Genomic DNA, 19,381 nt, shown 5'->3' with positions numbered 1-19,381 from the left:
CTCTATTAAAAAAGAATCCAGGATACGATTTTATATGCTCGGTAAATAACGTAATTTGCGTTAATGGAAATGCTACCAACAATACATACATAAATGAAAACGTAGATTGTACAATATTTAATTTTGCAGCCATCACTTCTTGTGATGTGGAACGCACGTTTTCAAAACTTAAAAGTGTTTTAGGCGATCAAAGGTGTAAATTTACAATCGAAAATTTAGAGAAATATATAGTTTGCTTTTGTAACCATTTTAAATACCTGAATTAATATTTTATTTTTTGTTAAATGCGACTTGCTTTAATTTGTTCACCATTTTTTGCAAACTTAGAATTAGTAGACGTAACTATAGATCGTTTATTTATTTAATCATTTTTTTGTTTGTTACACAAAATATTTGTTTCTATAATGTTTTATTTAATGTTTTTTTTTAAATATGTATTTTTTTGATGTACGCTTTTTCGTTGAGCAAATATTGTTTCCTCCACGTTTTTAACCTGAACTAAGATTTTTATAACCTAATTCGTCAATTTTGGGGCCTAAAAATGTCCCCTTTTATTCATTTTTTAACGACCTAAAATCTGAAGCCTATTGATCTGCTAATGGGAGCTCAGAAGTCTGTAATATGACTCTAAAAGTCACAATAGAACAAAATTTATGATTAAAGACCGATAAAACATATATACATGCACGAAAAGAAAATTATAAAAACAATACACTTTCAAAAATAAGATAAATATTCTTGAAATTTTACTCAAAGGTTGTTGTAGACCACTGCGTAAAGTTGAATATATTTTTTGTGGAGTACAGTGATGTCGAAAAGTCTGGACAGGTATCGATTATCCCTACATTAATTTTAATATTAGAATTAAATTTTTCACGCTGTTTAGACTCACGAAGAGGATCAAATTTTTGTACATATATTTAAGGAGCATCTTGTACATATATCTGTCATATATAGTTTGATTTTTTGTAAGGTATTATTAACAGGTCAAACGATTTTATCATGTTCGACCTTAATTGTGCTAGTCTTCTCATGTGAACATTTCTTTATCTAACTAGGTAGAACTGCACCGGTACTTCTTCTACGCATAAATTTTTAAATTGTTTACGTCCTCTGAATAACCGCGATCTCGCCTCCTATTTTATATACTTTTAATAAGTAATAACAAAATTTATTTCCAACCGATAAGTGTCTATACTGGAACATTACGTACTTTCTATTTGGACCTACACTAAACGAATACATAGATCAAAAAGCTTAACATAACAACTGTTTTAATTTTGCATAGCGAAATTTGTAAAAAATATCTACTTTAACATTAATAACGAATAACCAAAATAAAATGCTTGGATAAAAATGAAAAAAATAACTTTCAAAATTTAAATCGCTATCGCTTTCATCAGTATATTCATTTAAATTTACAACAATTTCGTTAACATTTACCAAGAGGCGACAACAAACTTCATGCTCGACAACATGTATAGTGGGTTGTATATACATGATTCTTGGTTTTGCCTATATTCTTGATTGAAGACAATTGTAGATATTTTAGATTAAATTAATTTCGCTTGCTCAGTCAGCACAAACTAAATTTGCTTTGATTTTTATGAAAATAAAACAAGCAGCACAACAAAATAATATAAAATTATAAGAATTGATAACATAATTGGTACCGAGTCTTTGAATATTAACCAATCGAAGAGTTCTCTTTCTTTAATAGTGGTTTGTTTTCGAGCAAAGAAGCACGCTGTGTTGTTGACTGTGATAGTGAAAACCAGTTTAGATTTAAATATGTTTATAGTAACGTCATTCATTTATAGCCTAGTAATATTTACACAACTTTTAACTCGACAAGCCGATGCAGGTGTAAACTTTTATTCTACTAAAAATACAGGTAAGATTGTTAAATAAGTAGCATCAACTTAATTGATATTGAGTTATGAGTACACATAACTACGACACATAATTAGAATAAAAGACTTCGCTTGAAATGATTAATCTGAAGGACGTCGACGTTCGGGAAAACCAAAACAACAATAATCCTCGTCGTTGCACGATGCCACGAGGTTAAAACATAAAAGATAAACTCAGTGATTTAAAAACATTGACAAAAATTCTTTTTTTTTTTTCGAATTCAGTAAGTGTCATACAATGCGTTCCAAGCTTTAGCCTATGATTCGAAACGCTTAATGTTACGAAAACACACTCTGTTACTGGTTTGTAAATATTTGGTCTGGCGCGGAGTGCGAGAAAATCGGGTGAACGGTCAAACAAAAACTGTTTATTTTGTAGTTTTACATTTCAGTAAGTGTCAAAATCGTCATACCCCAAACTATCGTATAAGGCGTTCCAAGCTTTATACCGTTCTTCTTTCGGGTGATTTTTGATCTTCAAATTTTCATTAATGTCGAGGTAATAAAAATTCCCATCGTCGGTTTTGACTGGTGGCCAAGTAACATTTTGTAACAACTTGGACGGTTCTGGGGTAGGATTTCTGGAAACAAACTTTAGTACCATATTTTTCTACCTCTACAGTATTCCTACTGATATTTAATGAAATTAGTCCACAGTGTCAACAGACGTTCACGGGTTAACCTGTCCGTTTCCGGATAACTCGAAATGTCGCAACTCATACGATAACAGAAAAGATACGATAACTCTGCTCCATGACCCACACGTTCTGTATCATTGAAAGGTGCGTCTCTATGACCCAGTTGCCCATCGTACGAGAACTGATAAAAATATGCAGTCGAAGATTTGGAAAACAGCTCGGCATATTTGATTATCCCACGGTTTAAAGAAGTGTCACTGCAATACTAAAAGTCATGCTAGATTTATCACAAACAAAAAATATTTCTTACTTTAACAGCGTCCCTTAAATTATCAGCGAACGCTCTTCCTCTTGTATAAATATTTCTAATAGAAGTACCCATGGTAGTACTATCTTTAATATCCAAAATCTGCATGTCTTTAGGTACTAACCAGTCTACATGGTCGTCATAAACTTGCATTTGTTTTTTAAAAGCAGCCATATCTAGAACCAAAACACGTCTACCATTGTTAATTTCTTGGAATAACTTACCCGAAGCGAAAGATACACTTTCTTCAGAGTTGTGTCCAATTAAAATCGGTACTGAAACAAAATTCCCAGCTTTGAGCAACCCGTACATTTTTTCCGTAAGGAAAGCGTTCTCGTTTTTAACTTCAACCACAGGCGCCCAAACGAAACCTTGGAAAAGGTAGAAGTTCTCTGGATCGTTTCCCTAAAATGGTTTACTCTAAAACAATGTAAACACTCGTTAACGGTACTCACGATCTTGAAAGCATCCGCTCCTGCTTTAGCCAGTGTTTTAGAGTCAAGAGTTCGCAGGTACTCTAGTAGATCTTGAGAATTGTTGTTGGTTTTAAAATGAGAATTCAGGCGGGCAGCGGTCGCGAATGCTATTTTTCTAGGGTTTCTTTGGAAGCAGCCAGGTATTAAGTAAGTACCGCTTTGTAATATCGCACCCTGAAACAAACCTGGAATCTGGAATGTCTACTGATCTTGTTTTTAAACGAACCTTTGTTCTTTGGATTTGAAAGCTGATATGCTATAGATGCACCACCTGAACTGTGTCCCATGATGGTAATTTTGTTAGGATCTCCTCCGAAAAGATGGATGTTTTGGTGGGTCCAGCGGAGTGCGTATTGTTGATCTTTGAGGCCGTTATTTCCAGGAATGACGTCGTCTTGGGTGGACAAGAACCCTAAATTATTTATTAGTGAATGTGTGAACTACAACGAAAAGGTTTTTACCAAATATCCCTAATCTGTAGTTAAAGGTGACATATATTATATTGTTGTTAATAAGCAAGTCTGGTGTGAACGGTTGAGGAAAACCGTCAGTAAATCCTCCCCCATAAATGTAAAAGGCCACATTTAAAGAGGTCTCGCAATTTTCGTCTGGAAGCTACAAGTTTTATGATGTAGTTAATTTAAATCAAGCGAGACTGATATACTTGTGGGGTGTAAACATTAATGAATAGACAGTCCTCAGATTGTACATCTACATCCCTCGATGTTTGATAACAAGTCGTATTTAACAAGGTGGTGTTTAGTACTCCATCCCAACTGTCGTGCGGTTGTGGGGGCTAAAAGTTAAATGAAAAACTATATATTTTAGGAAAAATTTTTGCCAAACCTTGAAACGCAGAGATCCTACTGGAGGTGCCGCGTATGGTATTTTTTCAAAAACAAAATAATCGACGTTTTGTAAAGTGGTGGCCTTCCGTCCAAGTATTTTTCCAGTGGGTAAATGCACTAATGGGTCACTGTTGGTAAATGCTATTTGTAGTAAAATAAAAACCACAGCCAGACAAGGAAACATTTTAAAAACACTAAATAAGCAAATAGGTCGATGTTTCAAGATGTGTTTGGTATAAATATAAATATTCAACGAACGAGGTAATCCCCTCAGGTTTTACCGTATCAAGTTTACTTTATGATTAAAGAGAATCGTGTTTTCACGAAACGAAGAACGTGGATTGGTCGCTAGTTGCAACTGGTTCTAGTGATTCACGGGTTATTGGCACAGTAAATATTGAATGTTTTTAAAAACAGTCAAATCAAGGTTGATATTAAGAAGTCGATGATAAGAAATAACTCCACTTACGCTATGCCGTGATGCGACCAAAATTTGCAATGTAAAGCTAAACAACGCTGTACTAAAAATGCGTTTTTTTTTATTCGTCACCAAGCAGTACCTGAGTACACTTAAAATATTACTGTTGTTCCCGTAGTTCTTTGGGTATATACAGAGTTATGATAAAGTAATGCAAAAAATTCATGTTATTCTCCATCTTTTGACATATGTGAAAAAAATTTTACGTTAAATTTGTGAAAGTTATGACATCATCAATGATTTTTTAAAATGAGACGCTGTTATTTTGATCAGATTACTTATTTGATAAAGCTTATTTTTCTACACAAAAATAAATGGCGAAAATTAATAACAAACCAAATAAACATGATCTGAACATGAAACAAAATTAAATCCAAATAATTCCAATCCACAAAATTTAGATCACAGGATTTGGTTCCAACAGGATGGGGCACCACCACATTATGGCGTAAATGCAAGGGTTTTTTGGATAATCAATTTGAGGGAAGATCGATTAGAAGGCGTGGACCAATAGAATGCCCACCTAGGTCTCCGGATCTCACACCCCTTGAATTTTTTTTATGGTAACATTTAAAAAGTCGTGTTTACATGAACAGACTCGATAATTTAGACGACTTGAAAGTGCGGATTCGTCATGAAATGACTCGTATAGGTCCCCAGAGTATTGAAAATTCCAGGTCTACCATCGTCTAGGTTTGTGTCAGATAGTGAATGGTGAAAAGTTTGAACAATTTCTATAGCATAAATTTTTACTTCAACGTATTGTTCTGTTTATTTAATATTAATCATTAAAATCAAGTTTATTTTGTTTATTATTAATTTACTCATTTTTTTTTTTTGTTATGAAACCTCTACATCAAACTAACGGGTCTTCAGTTGAAAAATCACTTAGAGAATGCCTTGGAATTTTTTTTTTTATTAGATCCATTTGGCAGAAACATAACGTGTTATATGTTATAAGAACAGACATACCGTTTGTGTCAAATGATATTTCAACGCCTACTCTGACTGATTTTTTAGCTGGACACCCGTTACACATTCATATGTAGAAAAATAAGCTTTATCAAATAATCCGATCAAAATTGTAGGGTTCTATTTAAAAAAAAAAAAACATTTATGACGTCATAACTTTAACAAATTTGACGTAAAATTTTTTGACATGGAGAGTAAAATGGAAGGCTTGACATATTTTTTCAAAAACAAATGCTACGCTTTTTATGAATTTTGTGCATTACTTTTATATATGTATATTAAGAAAAAATTCAACCCAAAGATTAAGCCCCGATCTAAATCGTAATGAAGTTTTTATTCGTGGGCAGACCTAGGTGCGGAGCCTAATTGCAAAATCCATATTTCCCTACAAAATTTACCATTTTAAACATGTTTTAAGTTTGTAAGCATAAGAAAGATCATCACAAACGAGTTGGGGTGGGTGGGTGGGCTTTATATTTTGCCTTTTTTCTTAATGGACATAGTATACTTTGAGTAACACGATACTCAAAAACATGTTTTTAACTCTTTGTAAAGAAATACAAATTTTGCAGTTAAGTTTAAGTTAAACTTGGTTCACGGCGAATAAAAAAAATCATCATAATTGAGAGAGGGCGGGTGGGCGGTCTTACATTATGCCTTTTTGTTTTAATATGTGTAGACTTCTTTTCACAACATGAAACTTGAAACGTTTCTAAAGTTGAAAATTTATGTAAGGTAATATCGATTTTTCAATTAGGCTTCGCCTCATAATTGCAAAAATCTCTATTTCCTTGCAAAAATTTACTATTTTAACCATGTTTTCAGTTTCTTGTTGTGACAGGATGGCTATGATATTAAGAAAAACATGGTAAAATATATGCCCCGCCCACCCACCCTATCTCAATTCTGATGATTTTTTTATTCGTCGTGAGCCAACTGCAAAATCGTTATTTTTATACGAGAAATTAAAAATATGTACCCTGTTGTTCAAAGAATACTATGTATATTAAGAAAAAATTTAACCCAAAGATTAAGCCCTGATCTAAATCGTAATGAAGTTTTTATTCGTGGGCAGACCTAGGGGCGGAGCCTAATTGCAAAATCCACATTTCCCTATCAAAAATTACCATTTTAAACATGTTTTAGGTTTCATGTTGTGAAAAGAAGTCTACACATATTAAAACAAAAAGGCATAATGTAGGCCCGCCCACCCGCCCTATCTCAATTGCGATGATTTGTTTTATTCGCCGTGAACCAACTTTAACTTAAGTTTAACTGCAAAAGTCTTATTTCTTGTTGTGAAAAGATGGCTATGATATTAAGAAAAAAAGGCAAAATATATATATGCTATTCAAGATTCTTCTGTATATAAATGTTAGCTACGGAAATTTGACAATTTTTTACTCCCTGAGCGTAAGCTAAGAACGTATGGTAATCGAGTCCATCGGTTTATGGCCACTTTTATATTTTCTCAATGTTTCATGGCCCCTAGAAAGCGAAAAATTAGTCTTCCGTTTCCGTCTGTCTGTCTGATATCGGTATCCATTTTTATTAGACACGTAATGTCCGAAACTGCTGGACTAATTGTTGTCAAATTGTCAAGACGTCCAAATAGAAAACAAAATATTATGGCTGGTCTCCCAGAAGCTCTAGACAGAATTGCCAACAATTCGTCATGATACAGGCATGGTATCGGAATTACTGCATTATTTATGATAACAGCGAACTGAAACTCATAAGTTTAGGCCAAATAATACCTGATACTTCTAGATCTCGCTTAATCAAAGTATTTCTCAATAGTCAGTCTCACGCCGTTAAATTCATACGAAATATGAAAAGGAGACTCGATTGATGTTACTAACTACAGGCCGATTTTTTTACTTTGCAATTTTGCTAAAAATTTTGAAACTGTGCTGTATCAACTTATCTCTCCCAGTGTTAAACCCCTAATTTCTGTTCATCAACACGGTTTTATGGAACAGAGATCTACAATTACCAACTTGGCTTGGTTGAGTCAGTTCACTTCAAATGTTATCGATAATAAAGGTCGGGTCGATGTGATCTACATCAACTTTCAAAAAGCGTTCGATCAAGTCGACCATTATATTCTTCTTGGAAAATTAAAACAATTTAGTTTCTCTGAATCACTGTTCTTACTATTCAAATCCTATCTGTTGCAACGACAACAATGTGTCAGATACAAAAACTTCTTTTCTGAAATGTACATATACCTACCAACTTCCGGTGTGCCTCAGGGTTCTAACCTGGAGCCACTTTTATTTTTATTATTTATTAATGACATTTATTAATGACATCATGCCATTTCCGCTAGAAAACTACTTTTTGCTGACGATCTGAAAATTTATAGTAGCATAAATACTGTGACTGACTCCCTACTGCGTAGGGATCTTAATTCCATCTGTTCATGGTGTGCTGACAATCGCCTCTACCTAAATAAGAGCAAATGATATATTGTGTCTTTCTCCAAAAAACATACACCTATCAAATATCATGATTAATGGATCTCCCTTATAACGCTCCACTGCTGTGAAAGCTTTAAGTATTAAGCTTTCGATTCTAAATTTACCTTCAATCAACATATAGAAGATATTACAGCATTCAAATTTCTAAAAAAAGAATACTATACAATAATACTTTCCTTAGAATTATAGATATTATTTTTTTATTATCTTTATGGTTCTTGATTTACTTAGTTTGGCATTTTATTTTGTATTTGTTTAAGTCATTTCAAATTAGGTTATGTAGGAGGATTGATACTTTAATTTGTTCTATTTCTTTTTTGCATTTATCTATTATATTAACCACTCGCTATGTTATAAATTACTATGTTTCTGTAATTGGTTGATTTCCCGTAGAAAAATAAAGCTTATTATTATTATTAAATTGTGTATGTATATTAGAAATATTATGTAGATGATTAAATGCTAACCAAAATTTTGATAATTATCCTCACCAACAATTTGATGACGTTATTTGAAAGAATTCTATGTTTATTGTATTTAGGTAACTGTTATTATTATTATTATTATTATTAAGAATTACAATGTCCAACAGGCGAACCCAATTATAGGACAAGGATAATCTTCGGTTTGAATTAAGCATATCTGAAAGTCATCATTTTGATGTCAGCTTTGCTGCAACAAAATATATCAAGACCATCTTGTTCAATGCGAGAATAATTTTTTATCATCTTATACACAGGAGACATCTGCAGTGCGTTAGATTTTGGTGTTTGTAGCTGAAAAACATTCAGATTTCGAAAATTGAACGATTTGAACTGAAAGAACAATTTGGACAACAGATCACTGCAGTCAACAACTCCTGATACAAGCTGGTGAAGAAAGTTGATTGAGAAGTATTCTCGCCTGCTGGATAGAGATGGGAGGTCAACATCCTTAAGGAGAAAGCTATGATCATACCCTCTGGGCGGATATGAACCAGTACGAAAATAGAATAGAGACTTTGCAAATCGACGTTGCACCTTTTCTACAGAAGTTGTATGGATATTATATATTGGAGACCATATAAAATTTGCATATTCTAGCTGAGATCTAACAAAAGTTTTGAACAGAATTAAGAATGTTTCATTTGAATTAAAAAGTTTACCATTTCGCAACACAAAGCCCAATGTTTTATAGGATGACGCTATGATGCTATCGTAATGGTCACAGAAAGACATTTTACTGTCAAACATGACACCCAGGTCCTTGATCGTTTTAGAGCGCTTTAGAACTGATCCATCCATTGAATATTCAAAAACAGAACTGTTCAATTTTCTTGTAAAACTCACTACACAACATTTATCTGTATTTAAAATGAGGTTGTTATTCAATGACCAATTTAAAATAACACCAATGTTTGATTGTAGTTTTTCACTATCTTCAGGTGTTGTAATGATATTATATAATTTCAAATCATCAGCGTACAATAAAAATGGAACATTAAAATAATCGGTACAATCATTTATAAATATGTTAAAAAATAATGGGCCTAAGACTGACCCTTGAGGCACTCCCGAACGCTGAACGAAGGTATCAGAACGAAATCCTCGGTATTGCACAAACTGACATCTGTTACAAAGGTAAGAGGAGATGAGTTTCAACAAGTCGTTTGTTATACAATAGTCCTATAACTGTGGTATACGAATCCGCTTTGAGTTTTTCCCTAACTGTCCAAATTTTTGCAAAAACATAATGCACGGTATAATAACAGTTTACCATTTGCATAAGTCGTTCCGGTCGTGTTCTAGTAGTTACCAGTCAGGAATGCGGACCGGACGTCGCGCGTTCGATTTCAAACTTGTCCATTCGTTTTTATTCTTCTTTTCTCACATTGTGTATTATCTATGTTCATGCTAGAGGTTTAAATTCCAAACTGGCAGACCTACGTAATTCAATGATTTGTTGTGATTTTGATTTTGTCTGCATTACGGAGACTTGGCTTAGCTCTTCGATTTTTGACTCTGAATTTTGTCCAGATCATTTCCAAGTTATTAGATCTGATAGGAACTTTGAAAAAATGAATGTTTCAAAAGGGGGAGGCGTCCTGTTAGCTGCTACTTGTGAATATACAGTATCTCAGATAGATTTACAGTCTCGAGGATTTGGATTCTTGCAATTCACGGATTTAGTTTGTGTCAAATGTTCTGCAGCCAGTTTCACTATCTATATTTTCGTAATTTACATACAACCTAAAGCCAATGTCGAGGAATATGAATTGTTATTTCATTTAATCTCTGCCACAACCGAATTATATAATCAGCGAGTTCTCCTAATTGGGGATTTTAATATTTCTAATTATCAATACAGTTCATCTGGTTTTGTAACGGGTAATAGTCCTCTGTCATCTTTATATAACTTTTTATATTTTTGTGATTACCGACAGTTTAACAATATCATCAATGCTAATGGACGGTGTCTCGATTTAGTGATTTCAGGATTCCACTGTTTAGTTGAAAAGGCTTCTGATTCTCTGGTTAATGAGGATCTTCATCACCCATCCCTTTTGATCACTATAAAGCGGCAGAAACCAAGACAGAAATCGATAAATAATAATAGATCTGCTCATAAACAGTGGAATTTTCGAAGAGCTGATTATCCTGGTTTATATAAATATTTGACAGATTCCAATTGGGAGTTCCTTAATAACATTAATGATGTCAATCAGGCTTGCTCTCTTTTTTATGATCAGATTAACATGGCACTTGAATTGCATGTTCCGAAAACCCATCGCTTACGGAAATCATCTTTTCCTCCTTGGTTCACGGCTGCAATCATCAGCAATTTAAAACTTAAATGGAGGCTGCTTCGTAATTTCAGATTAAGGAAAAGTGTGGGAACATATAGTCGTTTTAAAAGAGTTCAATCTGAACTTAAACGGGATATAAAAGTTGCTTTTGTCAACTACACATCTAATCTTGAAGCTAAAATCAAGTTTGAACCTCGCAGGTTTTGGTCTTACGTTAATAATTTAAATAGTTCTTATGCCATTCCTTCGCAGATGATGTACTCTGATAAGTTATTAACAAAACCTGTTGACATCGTTAATGCCTTTGCAGAACATTTTTCTAGCAACTATAATACTTGTAATATTGATAATATTGATAATTTTCTTGACGGAGCTTCAAACACAAGTTTCAACTTAACATCTATTTCTGAATCCGAGGTCCTTTGTGCTCTTAAGCAAATAAAAGCGAATAATACATCGGGTCATGGCAATATTCCTGCTTTCTTATTGTCAGATTGTGCGGCTGTGTTGGCTTATCCTCTTTCCATATTATTTAATCTAATCTTAAAGACGTGCACTTTCCCTGATGTATGGAAATTGTCCATAATTTCTCCCGTATTTAAATGTGGCGAACGAACTGCTGTGGAAAATTACAGACCTATATCTTTGATATGTAACTTCGCCAAGATCTTTGAAACGGTGTTGCATAAATCTTTCTTTTTCAATATTCGCAGTTTAATTAGTGATTCTCATCATGGATTTGTCATTGGCCGGTCTACTGTTACAAATTTGTGTGCTTTTACGAAGTTTGCAGCTGACCAACTTGATGCAAAACTTCAGGTTGATGTAGTTTACACCGATTATTCTAAAGCTTTTGACAAACTTAATCATAATATCCTGTTAGCAAAATTGAGTAACTTTGGGTTTTCTGATTCTCTCATTAAGCTAATTGGTTCGTATTTGTATAGTAGATTACAGCGTGTCAAATATCAAGGTCATGAGTCGATAATTACTGTTGTATCCTCTGGTGTGCCTCAAGGCTCAGTATTGGGACCTCTGTTGTTTGTCATATACATCAATGATATCGTTAAGAACATTAAGTCAAATGTCTTAATTTATGCTGATGACTTAAAAATTTACAGACAAATTACATCAGTTGAAGATTGTATTATTTTGCAGAATGATCTTGATATTTTTCTAAGCTATAGTTCTTCCCATTTCCTTCCTGTAAATTACAGTAAATGCAAAATCTTGTCCATCACTAATAAAAGCATGCAAATAATGTTTAATTATAGCTTAAGCAATTCACTTATAACCAGAGTGGAGACACATTATGATTTAGGAGTCTTCTTTAATTCCAAATTGACATTTGAGAATCATATTAGCAACATGTGTTCAAAAGCCCTAAAGTCACTAGGCTTTATTATTAGATGCAGCAGGAATTTTAAGGACATTGGTTGCATGCGAGTTTTATATTTTGCTTATGTTCGATCGAAGCTGGAGTATGCTAGTATAGTATGGTCACCGTTTACACAATGTCATATCCAGGCAGTGGAAAAAGTTCAGCGTCGTTTTCTAAAATACTTGGCATATAGGGAGGATGGTGTTTACCCAGCCAGAGGATCACCTCATTCGGCACTTCTTTCAAGATTTGAGTTGGAGGATCTGAATACAAGACGAATAAAGGCTTTGTTAATCTTTCTTAAAAAGTTAATAAATTTTGATATTGACTGTTCTGATCTCTTAGTAAATTATCGTTCTTCGTTCCTAGATCGTCTGCTCGTTCTCACCCCTGTTTTTATCTGCGAACACCTCGTCTTAATATAGAAAAATACTCTCCTATTTATGAGATGTGTAATCAATATAACCTACTTCAGAATTCCTTTGATATATTTAGATAAAAATGATAATATTTCTCCTCTTTCTTGCTCTCTCATTTCTCTTTCTACCTGTCCCTTTGTTTTTCTGCATACAATAGATAAATTTAATATTATACCTGCGTTTGAATTGCTTAACTATTCTTATCTGAGTAAAGCAGTAATTAATTAGCTGTTGATTATGTTTGCAATTTTATTGTTGGTCTGTAATTGGGTTCACACCTGTTGGCCAACATAACCAATAATAATATTAATAATAATAACATTAATAATGACGTTATAACAAATTTTTTATTGATGAAATTACCCCACTTTCTCGAAAAGGTGAGAATCCCCTTTTTATTTAAAAATGTAAAACCTTCTCTGAGCGCCAAATGTATTTTTTTGAGAATGTGAAACCTTCTTGGGGCTTCCAACTGGCTTTTTTAAAAATGTAAAACCTTCTCGGGGGCGCCGAATGGCTTTTTTTTTAAGAAAGTGAAAGCTTCTCGGCCCCGGTGTTTTTTTTTTAAGAATATTAAATCTTCTCGAGGCTCCCAACTGACTTTTTTTAAGAAGGTGAAAACTTTTTTTCTATTAGACTGTAACTAATACCTTCTATATTGTTTTTACTACATAGAGGTTATTACGAAAAAGCAAGATCAAATTTTATAATTTTTCAATTTTTTTTTGTTTGCTTAAAAACGGCTTTAAAAATGAGATTTTTAACAACAACCACTAAACAACGAAGCTGTTTTACAAATTAGTAATCAGTTTTATTCCATTTTGAGAATTCAAATTGACTTTATTATTATATTATTATTGACAGTAACGTTCATAACGTTCATAAGGAGTTCATCATTCACTAGTGAAATCAAAGCGTTTAATGATTTAAAAAATTTAATTGAAGAACAGATGTTTATTTCTCCTCAAAAAAATATTAACATTGAATTAGTTTTTGTCTTCATAATGTGAAATATAAAACTTACAATTATTCAAATTACTAAAATTTATATCAAATTGCCGACAAAATAATGTCTTGATGATTAGTTTCTTGTTTTGACCCGGAATTTGACGCAGAGAAACCTGCTGCCGGATTCAAGGCAGATCTATTTATTAAATATTGTTAATGATTGCTCAATGATTCTTCTCGAAATTTCGATTTTATTATTCAGAGAGTCCTTTATATATCCTTCCACAACACTATTCAATCGCCGGCCACCGTGTCTCTTTACAACTATTAAATCTGCCCGAGAGGCTGCTAGTACAGTTGTAGTCGAACGCCTAAAACTGTGACCCGTGTATTCTTCTAAATTTTGAAGGCACAAAAATTATTTTTTGTAGTAAATATTCACCATCAGAAGTATTATCAAAGAAACTCTCCATTTGTTCGAGTGTGAACGCCTTGGATTTCTTTGGTCTGTGCCCTACCGACTGTTATTTTCGGAAAGATGACACTTTATGAAAACTAAATATAACAGTCAATCCTAGTTTAAACCTCATAAATGTTTAATTCACTTCAGACCACGACAAATTATTTCTGTGGTAAAAATTACAAAGTATTCATTTATTAAAACATCTACTGGTTGTTTTTTTTTTAATATAAAGTTGATGTCAGTTCCGGTGATACCAAAAGTAAAACTAAAGAATGTGTTTACTTTCAAATAGATCGGTACAAACTTGTCCAAAAGGACTTATCTTCAAAAATAAACTTGTCGGGTTGTATCAACTGAAAAAATACACCCAGTATGTTAACAGATGATTTATCTGTATATCACCACATTATTTATTGTTTTAGTGTCTACTCACGAACCTACTCCATATGACCTCGTAAAACCAATCATCTACGATAAACGCCTGACCACAAAGCTAGGACCAAAAGTAACTACGATTATAACTCAGGTTTTTATTTTAAATGGTGTTATTGGAGATAACCGTTTCAGGGAACACAACACCATCCAGACCGCTTGACTATTGACCTTCCTTTAAACAACGAAAAACTAACTTTAGATTTAACTTTAAACAAACAATTAATTGCGGAAGGATACTTCCGAAAGACTCAAGAAAATGGAATCGACAATATTGACAAACCGTCTGTTGACGAAATGCAGTTTTGCCACTACACAGGCGCCGTACGAAATAAACCAAACTCTTGGGTAGCTATATCTACATGTGACGGTTTATCTGGTGTTATTCATGTTGGAACCGAAACGCTGTATATCGAAACGAAGAAAAACGGAGAAGATAATGAACACGTTGTCTATAGTCAGAAAGATTTGGGTCAAGACTACCATGGTTGCGGTTTCACAGACTCGGTACACAACAAACACAAATTATTAAGGGTAAGTTGAGTATTAAAAATATTGGGTTATTATTACCGCGAGGAATTTTCTTCTAGAATAGAAGAGATACAACGCAAAATATTACCACAATTCGAGGACCACAGAGTGCCAATACCGCATCTAGGTATCTCGAACTACTACTAGTAATAGACAATGAAAAATATGTAGAAATGGGAAGCAGCGTCGAAAAGGTTGAACAGTTTTCTAAAAACGTCGCCAATATAGTACATGGGGTGAGCCAACTACGTATAAAGTGACTCTTTTAATTCGCAGTTTGTAGCTATACTTGCCTTTGAACATCTTCGTAGCGCTCGTAGGAGTAGTTATTTGGACGGAGAAAGACGAAATAGAATTTTCCACAGATGGTGACAACACATTAAACAAATTTTTAGACTACAGACGCCACAATCTAGTAGTGCAGCATCCCAACGATAACGCTCAATTAATAACGTAAATAAATACACACGTTCGAAATTACTAATTTTCAAAACACGAATTATTTTTTTAGAAATAAGATTTTTGCTAACGGAATTGTGGGAAAAGCATTAAAAGGACCCATATGCACTGAGGAATATTCAGGGGGTATCTCTAGTTATCACTCGCGAGTTATTGGTGCCGTGGCCACTACCGTAGCGCATATGATTGGACACAATTTCGGAATGGAACACGACAACGAGACCTGCTCTTGTCCAGATGAACAGTGCATCATGGGTGTTAAAACAACTTCGAAAGTACCAACACACTGGTCATCGTGCAGTGTCCAAAAGTTAAAAGACGCCTTCGCACATGGTATGGACCACTGCTTGAGGAACAAACCCAGTTCGCTTCTTAAAGGTCCCGTCTGTGGCAACGGATTTCTGGAAGATGGGGAGGAGTGCGACTGTGGTCTTCCAGAGTACTGTACTAACAACTGCTGCGATGCGGAGACGTGTAAGCTGAAGGAGAATGCCACATGTGCTACAGGAGAGTGTTGTGATATTAAAGTAGGTGTAGTTTTTAGAAAGCATATTTCCATAATCAGAATTATTATTTGTCATCTATGTACTTGTAGACTTGCAGTTTGAAGAAAGCTGGGATGACGTGTCGGCGATCTTCCACTGAATGCGACCTATCCGAGTATTGTTCAGGCATAAGTGAATACTGCCCTAGAGACGTATATAAACTAGACGGTGAAATCTGCAGAGATGGTAATGGGTACTGCTACGAAGGCTCTTGTGGTACACATTCTGACCAGTGTAAACTTTTGTGGGGACCTACCGGAGAACCATCATCTCCAGAATGCTTTAAATTAAATGTGAAAGGGTACCGCCATGGGCACTGCGGTTACAACCGTGTAAACAGCACGTACATTAAATGTAACCAAGAGTAAGTCATTATTTTGATCTATACAGACAACTAAATTTGATCATTAACAGAGATGTTGAATGTGGTGCCCTTCAATGTAAGCACAATAACGATCGTCTCGAATATGGACTAGAAGCAACTTCTATACTCAGTCATAGTTATATTAAATCTAAAGATTTAATTCTGGCATGCAAAACTGCCACTGTGGATTTGGGTTTGGACAGTTCAGATCCTGGTATGGTGCCCAGTGGTGCTAAATGTGGGAATAAAGAAGAACGAAAGGTATCTTTTACAAACCTTAGGTATTGCTAAATATAGAATATGTAATTTGTTTCAGATGTGTGTAAATCAAAAGTGTGTGTCAGTTGCTTCAATACAAGAAGGGAGGAAGTGCCCTCATAATTGTTACAACAACGGCTACTGCAATAATTTGGGACACTGTCATTGTGATGTTGGATTTCTTCTTCCACATTGTCAGTATTTGTCGCCTGGAGGTTCTGTGGATAGTGGACCTGCATATCTTTTTTCAGATGGATTAATTTTATTGTAACAAAAGGGAGACTCTATCAAGGAATATTAAAATTTATTTAGTTCATTTTGTTGTTTTATTTCTCCAGTTTCTTATTTAGAGTGTATTACTACTAAGTGAATAAAAACGAATTATATCCAACGAAAAAACCGAGGGGTAAACCGCAGAGGAAATCAATTGTACACGCCCTAGGAAATCAAAGGAAATCACAGAAAATCACAGAAAATCACAGGAAATTAAAGGAAATCACAGGAAATCAAAGGAAATCAAAAGGAAATCAAGAGGAAATCAATGAGAAATTAACGAGAAATCAACAAGAAAACAAAGGAAATCCAAAATCATCACAGCAAATCCAGTTAAACTAGATATTTTCTAGAACTAATAAACGTAACATGTACGACATAAGTCATAGCATTCATCATAAGAAAGAAAATGTCAATTTAATTTTAAAAGTGGAGATTAAATAACCTTTTAAGGGCATAATGATAGAAAATTCCAGTATAATATCATTAACTGACAGCATGATATTTCAGCTTGACAAATATTAAAGTTGTAGTTAATGAAGTGCAGTTCCGATGAGAAATGATACATTATATTCCTTTATACCTACAAACCAAATTTATAATTTCACTCCAAATTAGTTTTTAAAAATTGAGTTTGTGATATGAGGTACCAAATTCATTAAGTTCAGGTCGTGCAAAGCTATAGTTTCTCCTCCCTATCAAATTAATTTGACAAATGTTAAAACCCTAAGACGCACATCATTTCCTAACAATCAAGAATAATAATTATTATGTATTGATAAAATGACCGAATGAATTTTAAAATTCAGGCGCGTAGCCAGCGCGACACCTAGTGCACACGGCAGCGTATCTATATTTTTATCTCGCTCTTTCTTACTTTGTTGTTCGCGAAGTTTCGCAGTCAGTTCCCGCTCGAAATATCATTCCATCTATAATAAATTAATGATAGTGCAATGGAATAGTAGTAGGATCAGTAGTAATAGGAGCATTGTTGTGAACTAAGACCTATGAGCTCACTATTGTCCTATTAATATGTAACGTCAGGATACTATACCGAGTGATATACTGACTGAAATTTTGGAGTGAAAATATTTAATTCGACTTTCTGTAAACTGGATTTAAGGGTCAGTTATTCTCTCATGTATCGTAATATAGAGGTGTTCCAAAAATAGGTACATAAATTTTAATCAGTGATAGATCTGTAATCAAGTTTTTCATTTGTTATTTTATTGAGAAGCACACTTGAACCAAAAAACTGCATTTGAAAATTTGTGTTGACATATCAGTAGTTTGTTAAAGAAAAGTCGACGCAGTGAGCTGAAATTTCAACAGTGCATTACATTGTTAAAATATAAAAATTGGACAGATTAACACTCTTGAACATAAAATATCAAATTACGTCACATATAAGTACTCCTCTTATAGTAATCGATCAATTACAAACGGGTGTCCTTTAAAATAAATCCATCATTACCCAGAAGAATGGGTAATGACCAGTAGGTAATATATATTGTTATGAAGACAAATATTTTATAATTCTTAGTTTGCGAAATCATGACGCCTCGCTTCTTCTTGAATCATGCGATGGTGGTATTTGGAGACGGAGGAGCATTATCCTGCTAGAACGGAAATGTGATTGAACTAAGACAGTGACATTCGATAATTTCATCGAAAATTACCCGAAATTGGGGGTTTGTTGAAAAAGTATAGTACGCAACTCGAGGGTTAAGAGCAATTACGCACTCGCGAAATTACCGCATCGGCTAACGCCTCGTGCTTGAAATTTTTTCTCTCTTGCGTAATTGCCTTTTTAACCCTCTCGTTACGTAATATACTATTCTTCTCTTCTTGGTGCTAATAAGAGAATTACAAAATACTTTCATTACAAATATACTGAATTTTGAAAAAAAAAAAAACTGCGGAGATGGAGGGAATTTTGAATTTTTTGCTTGCTGAATCGTCGAGTTTATTATCTGATGTAATGATTCCGTTTCTGTCTTTTTAAAAGATCAATCTTTAAAATTAAATATACCTGAACATTTAAAGAAGTTACTTGTAATAAATGGTTATCGCGATGTATCTTTAATTGCCAAAATTACTGACGAAGACATTGCAGAAATTGAAAATTTCTCTAAAAACACATTACCCACTCTTATAGATAAAAACGATTTTGAAAGTTATTATGGAATATTTGCCCGCAATGTCCAGTCGTTTAAAATTTTTGGTGGATACCGAAAAATTTTAACAATGCTGATACAGTATTGCGTCTCCTTCGAGAAGTTATCGAGATTACAGATCCTATCTCCTAAAAACTCTAACAATGAAGGTCCATCACCAACCTGCAAGAAAAACCAACAACATACAGTATCATTCAACTTGACGGAAGAAAATTGTGCAATTTCACGATC

The 19,381-nt window shown here is 33.9% G+C and overlaps 2 protein-coding genes across 2 annotated transcripts; one reads left to right on the top strand and one right to left on the bottom strand.

The window, feature by feature from the left end:
• Positions 1 to 1,594: 1,594 nt before the first annotated feature.
• On the top strand, positions 1,595 to 17,016 carry LOC135137925 (zinc metalloproteinase-disintegrin-like batroxstatin-2). The gene is made up of 9 exons (XM_064067705.1): positions 1,595 to 1,894; positions 14,534 to 14,616; positions 14,679 to 15,077; positions 15,134 to 15,310; positions 15,358 to 15,527; positions 15,586 to 16,060; positions 16,129 to 16,442; positions 16,493 to 16,703; positions 16,759 to 17,016. The coding sequence occupies exons 1-9, from the start codon at positions 1,792 to 1,794 to the stop codon at positions 16,969 to 16,971; spliced, it is 2,145 nt and encodes a 714-aa protein (XP_063923775.1). The 5' UTR covers positions 1,595 to 1,791; the 3' UTR covers positions 16,972 to 17,016.
• Positions 2,262 to 4,496, bottom strand: LOC135137926 (esterase E4-like). Its single transcript, XM_064067706.1, has 9 exons — positions 4,181 to 4,496; positions 3,999 to 4,130; positions 3,796 to 3,949; positions 3,561 to 3,746; positions 3,314 to 3,519; positions 3,083 to 3,263; positions 2,862 to 3,034; positions 2,545 to 2,816; positions 2,262 to 2,494 (listed from the first exon to the last, which is right to left on the bottom strand). The coding sequence occupies exons 1-9, from the start codon at positions 4,364 to 4,366 to the stop codon at positions 2,302 to 2,304; spliced, it is 1,683 nt and encodes a 560-aa protein (XP_063923776.1). The 5' UTR covers positions 4,367 to 4,496; the 3' UTR covers positions 2,262 to 2,301.
• Positions 17,017 to 19,381: the final 2,365 nt, after the last annotated feature.

Source organism: Zophobas morio, unplaced genomic scaffold (genome assembly GCF_036711695.1).
Source record: "Zophobas morio isolate AGI-343-1 ecotype UQ-CSIRO unplaced genomic scaffold, CSIRO_AGI_Zmor_V1 ptg000030l, whole genome shotgun sequence".
NCBI lineage: Eukaryota > Metazoa > Arthropoda > Insecta > Coleoptera > Tenebrionidae > Zophobas > Zophobas morio.
Note: the sequence above shows the minus strand (reverse complement) of the source record. Positions and strands in the feature narration are given on the sequence as shown.

Coding starts and splice junctions, on each gene's coding strand:
- LOC135137925 (XM_064067705.1), top strand. CDS start 1,792: ATGTTTATAGTAACGTCATTCATTTATAGCCTAGTAATATTTACACAA. Junction 1,895..14,533: donor TTATTCTACTAAAAATACAG/GTAAGATTGTTA, acceptor TTATTGTTTTAG/TGTCTACTCACGAACCTACT. Junction 15,311..15,357: donor TCGCCAATATAGTACATGGG/GTGAGCCAACTA, acceptor CGCAGTTTGTAG/CTATACTTGCCTTTGAACAT.
- LOC135137926 (XM_064067706.1), bottom strand. CDS start 4,366: ATGTTTCCTTGTCTGGCTGTGGTTTTTATTTTACTACAAATAGCATTT. Junction 4,131..4,180: donor TAGGATCTCTGCGTTTCAAG/GTTTGGCAAAAA, acceptor TTTAACTTTTAG/CCCCCACAACCGCACGACAG. Junction 3,950..3,998: donor TTAATGTTTACACCCCACAA/GTATATCAGTCT, acceptor TAAAACTTGTAG/CTTCCAGACGAAAATTGCGA.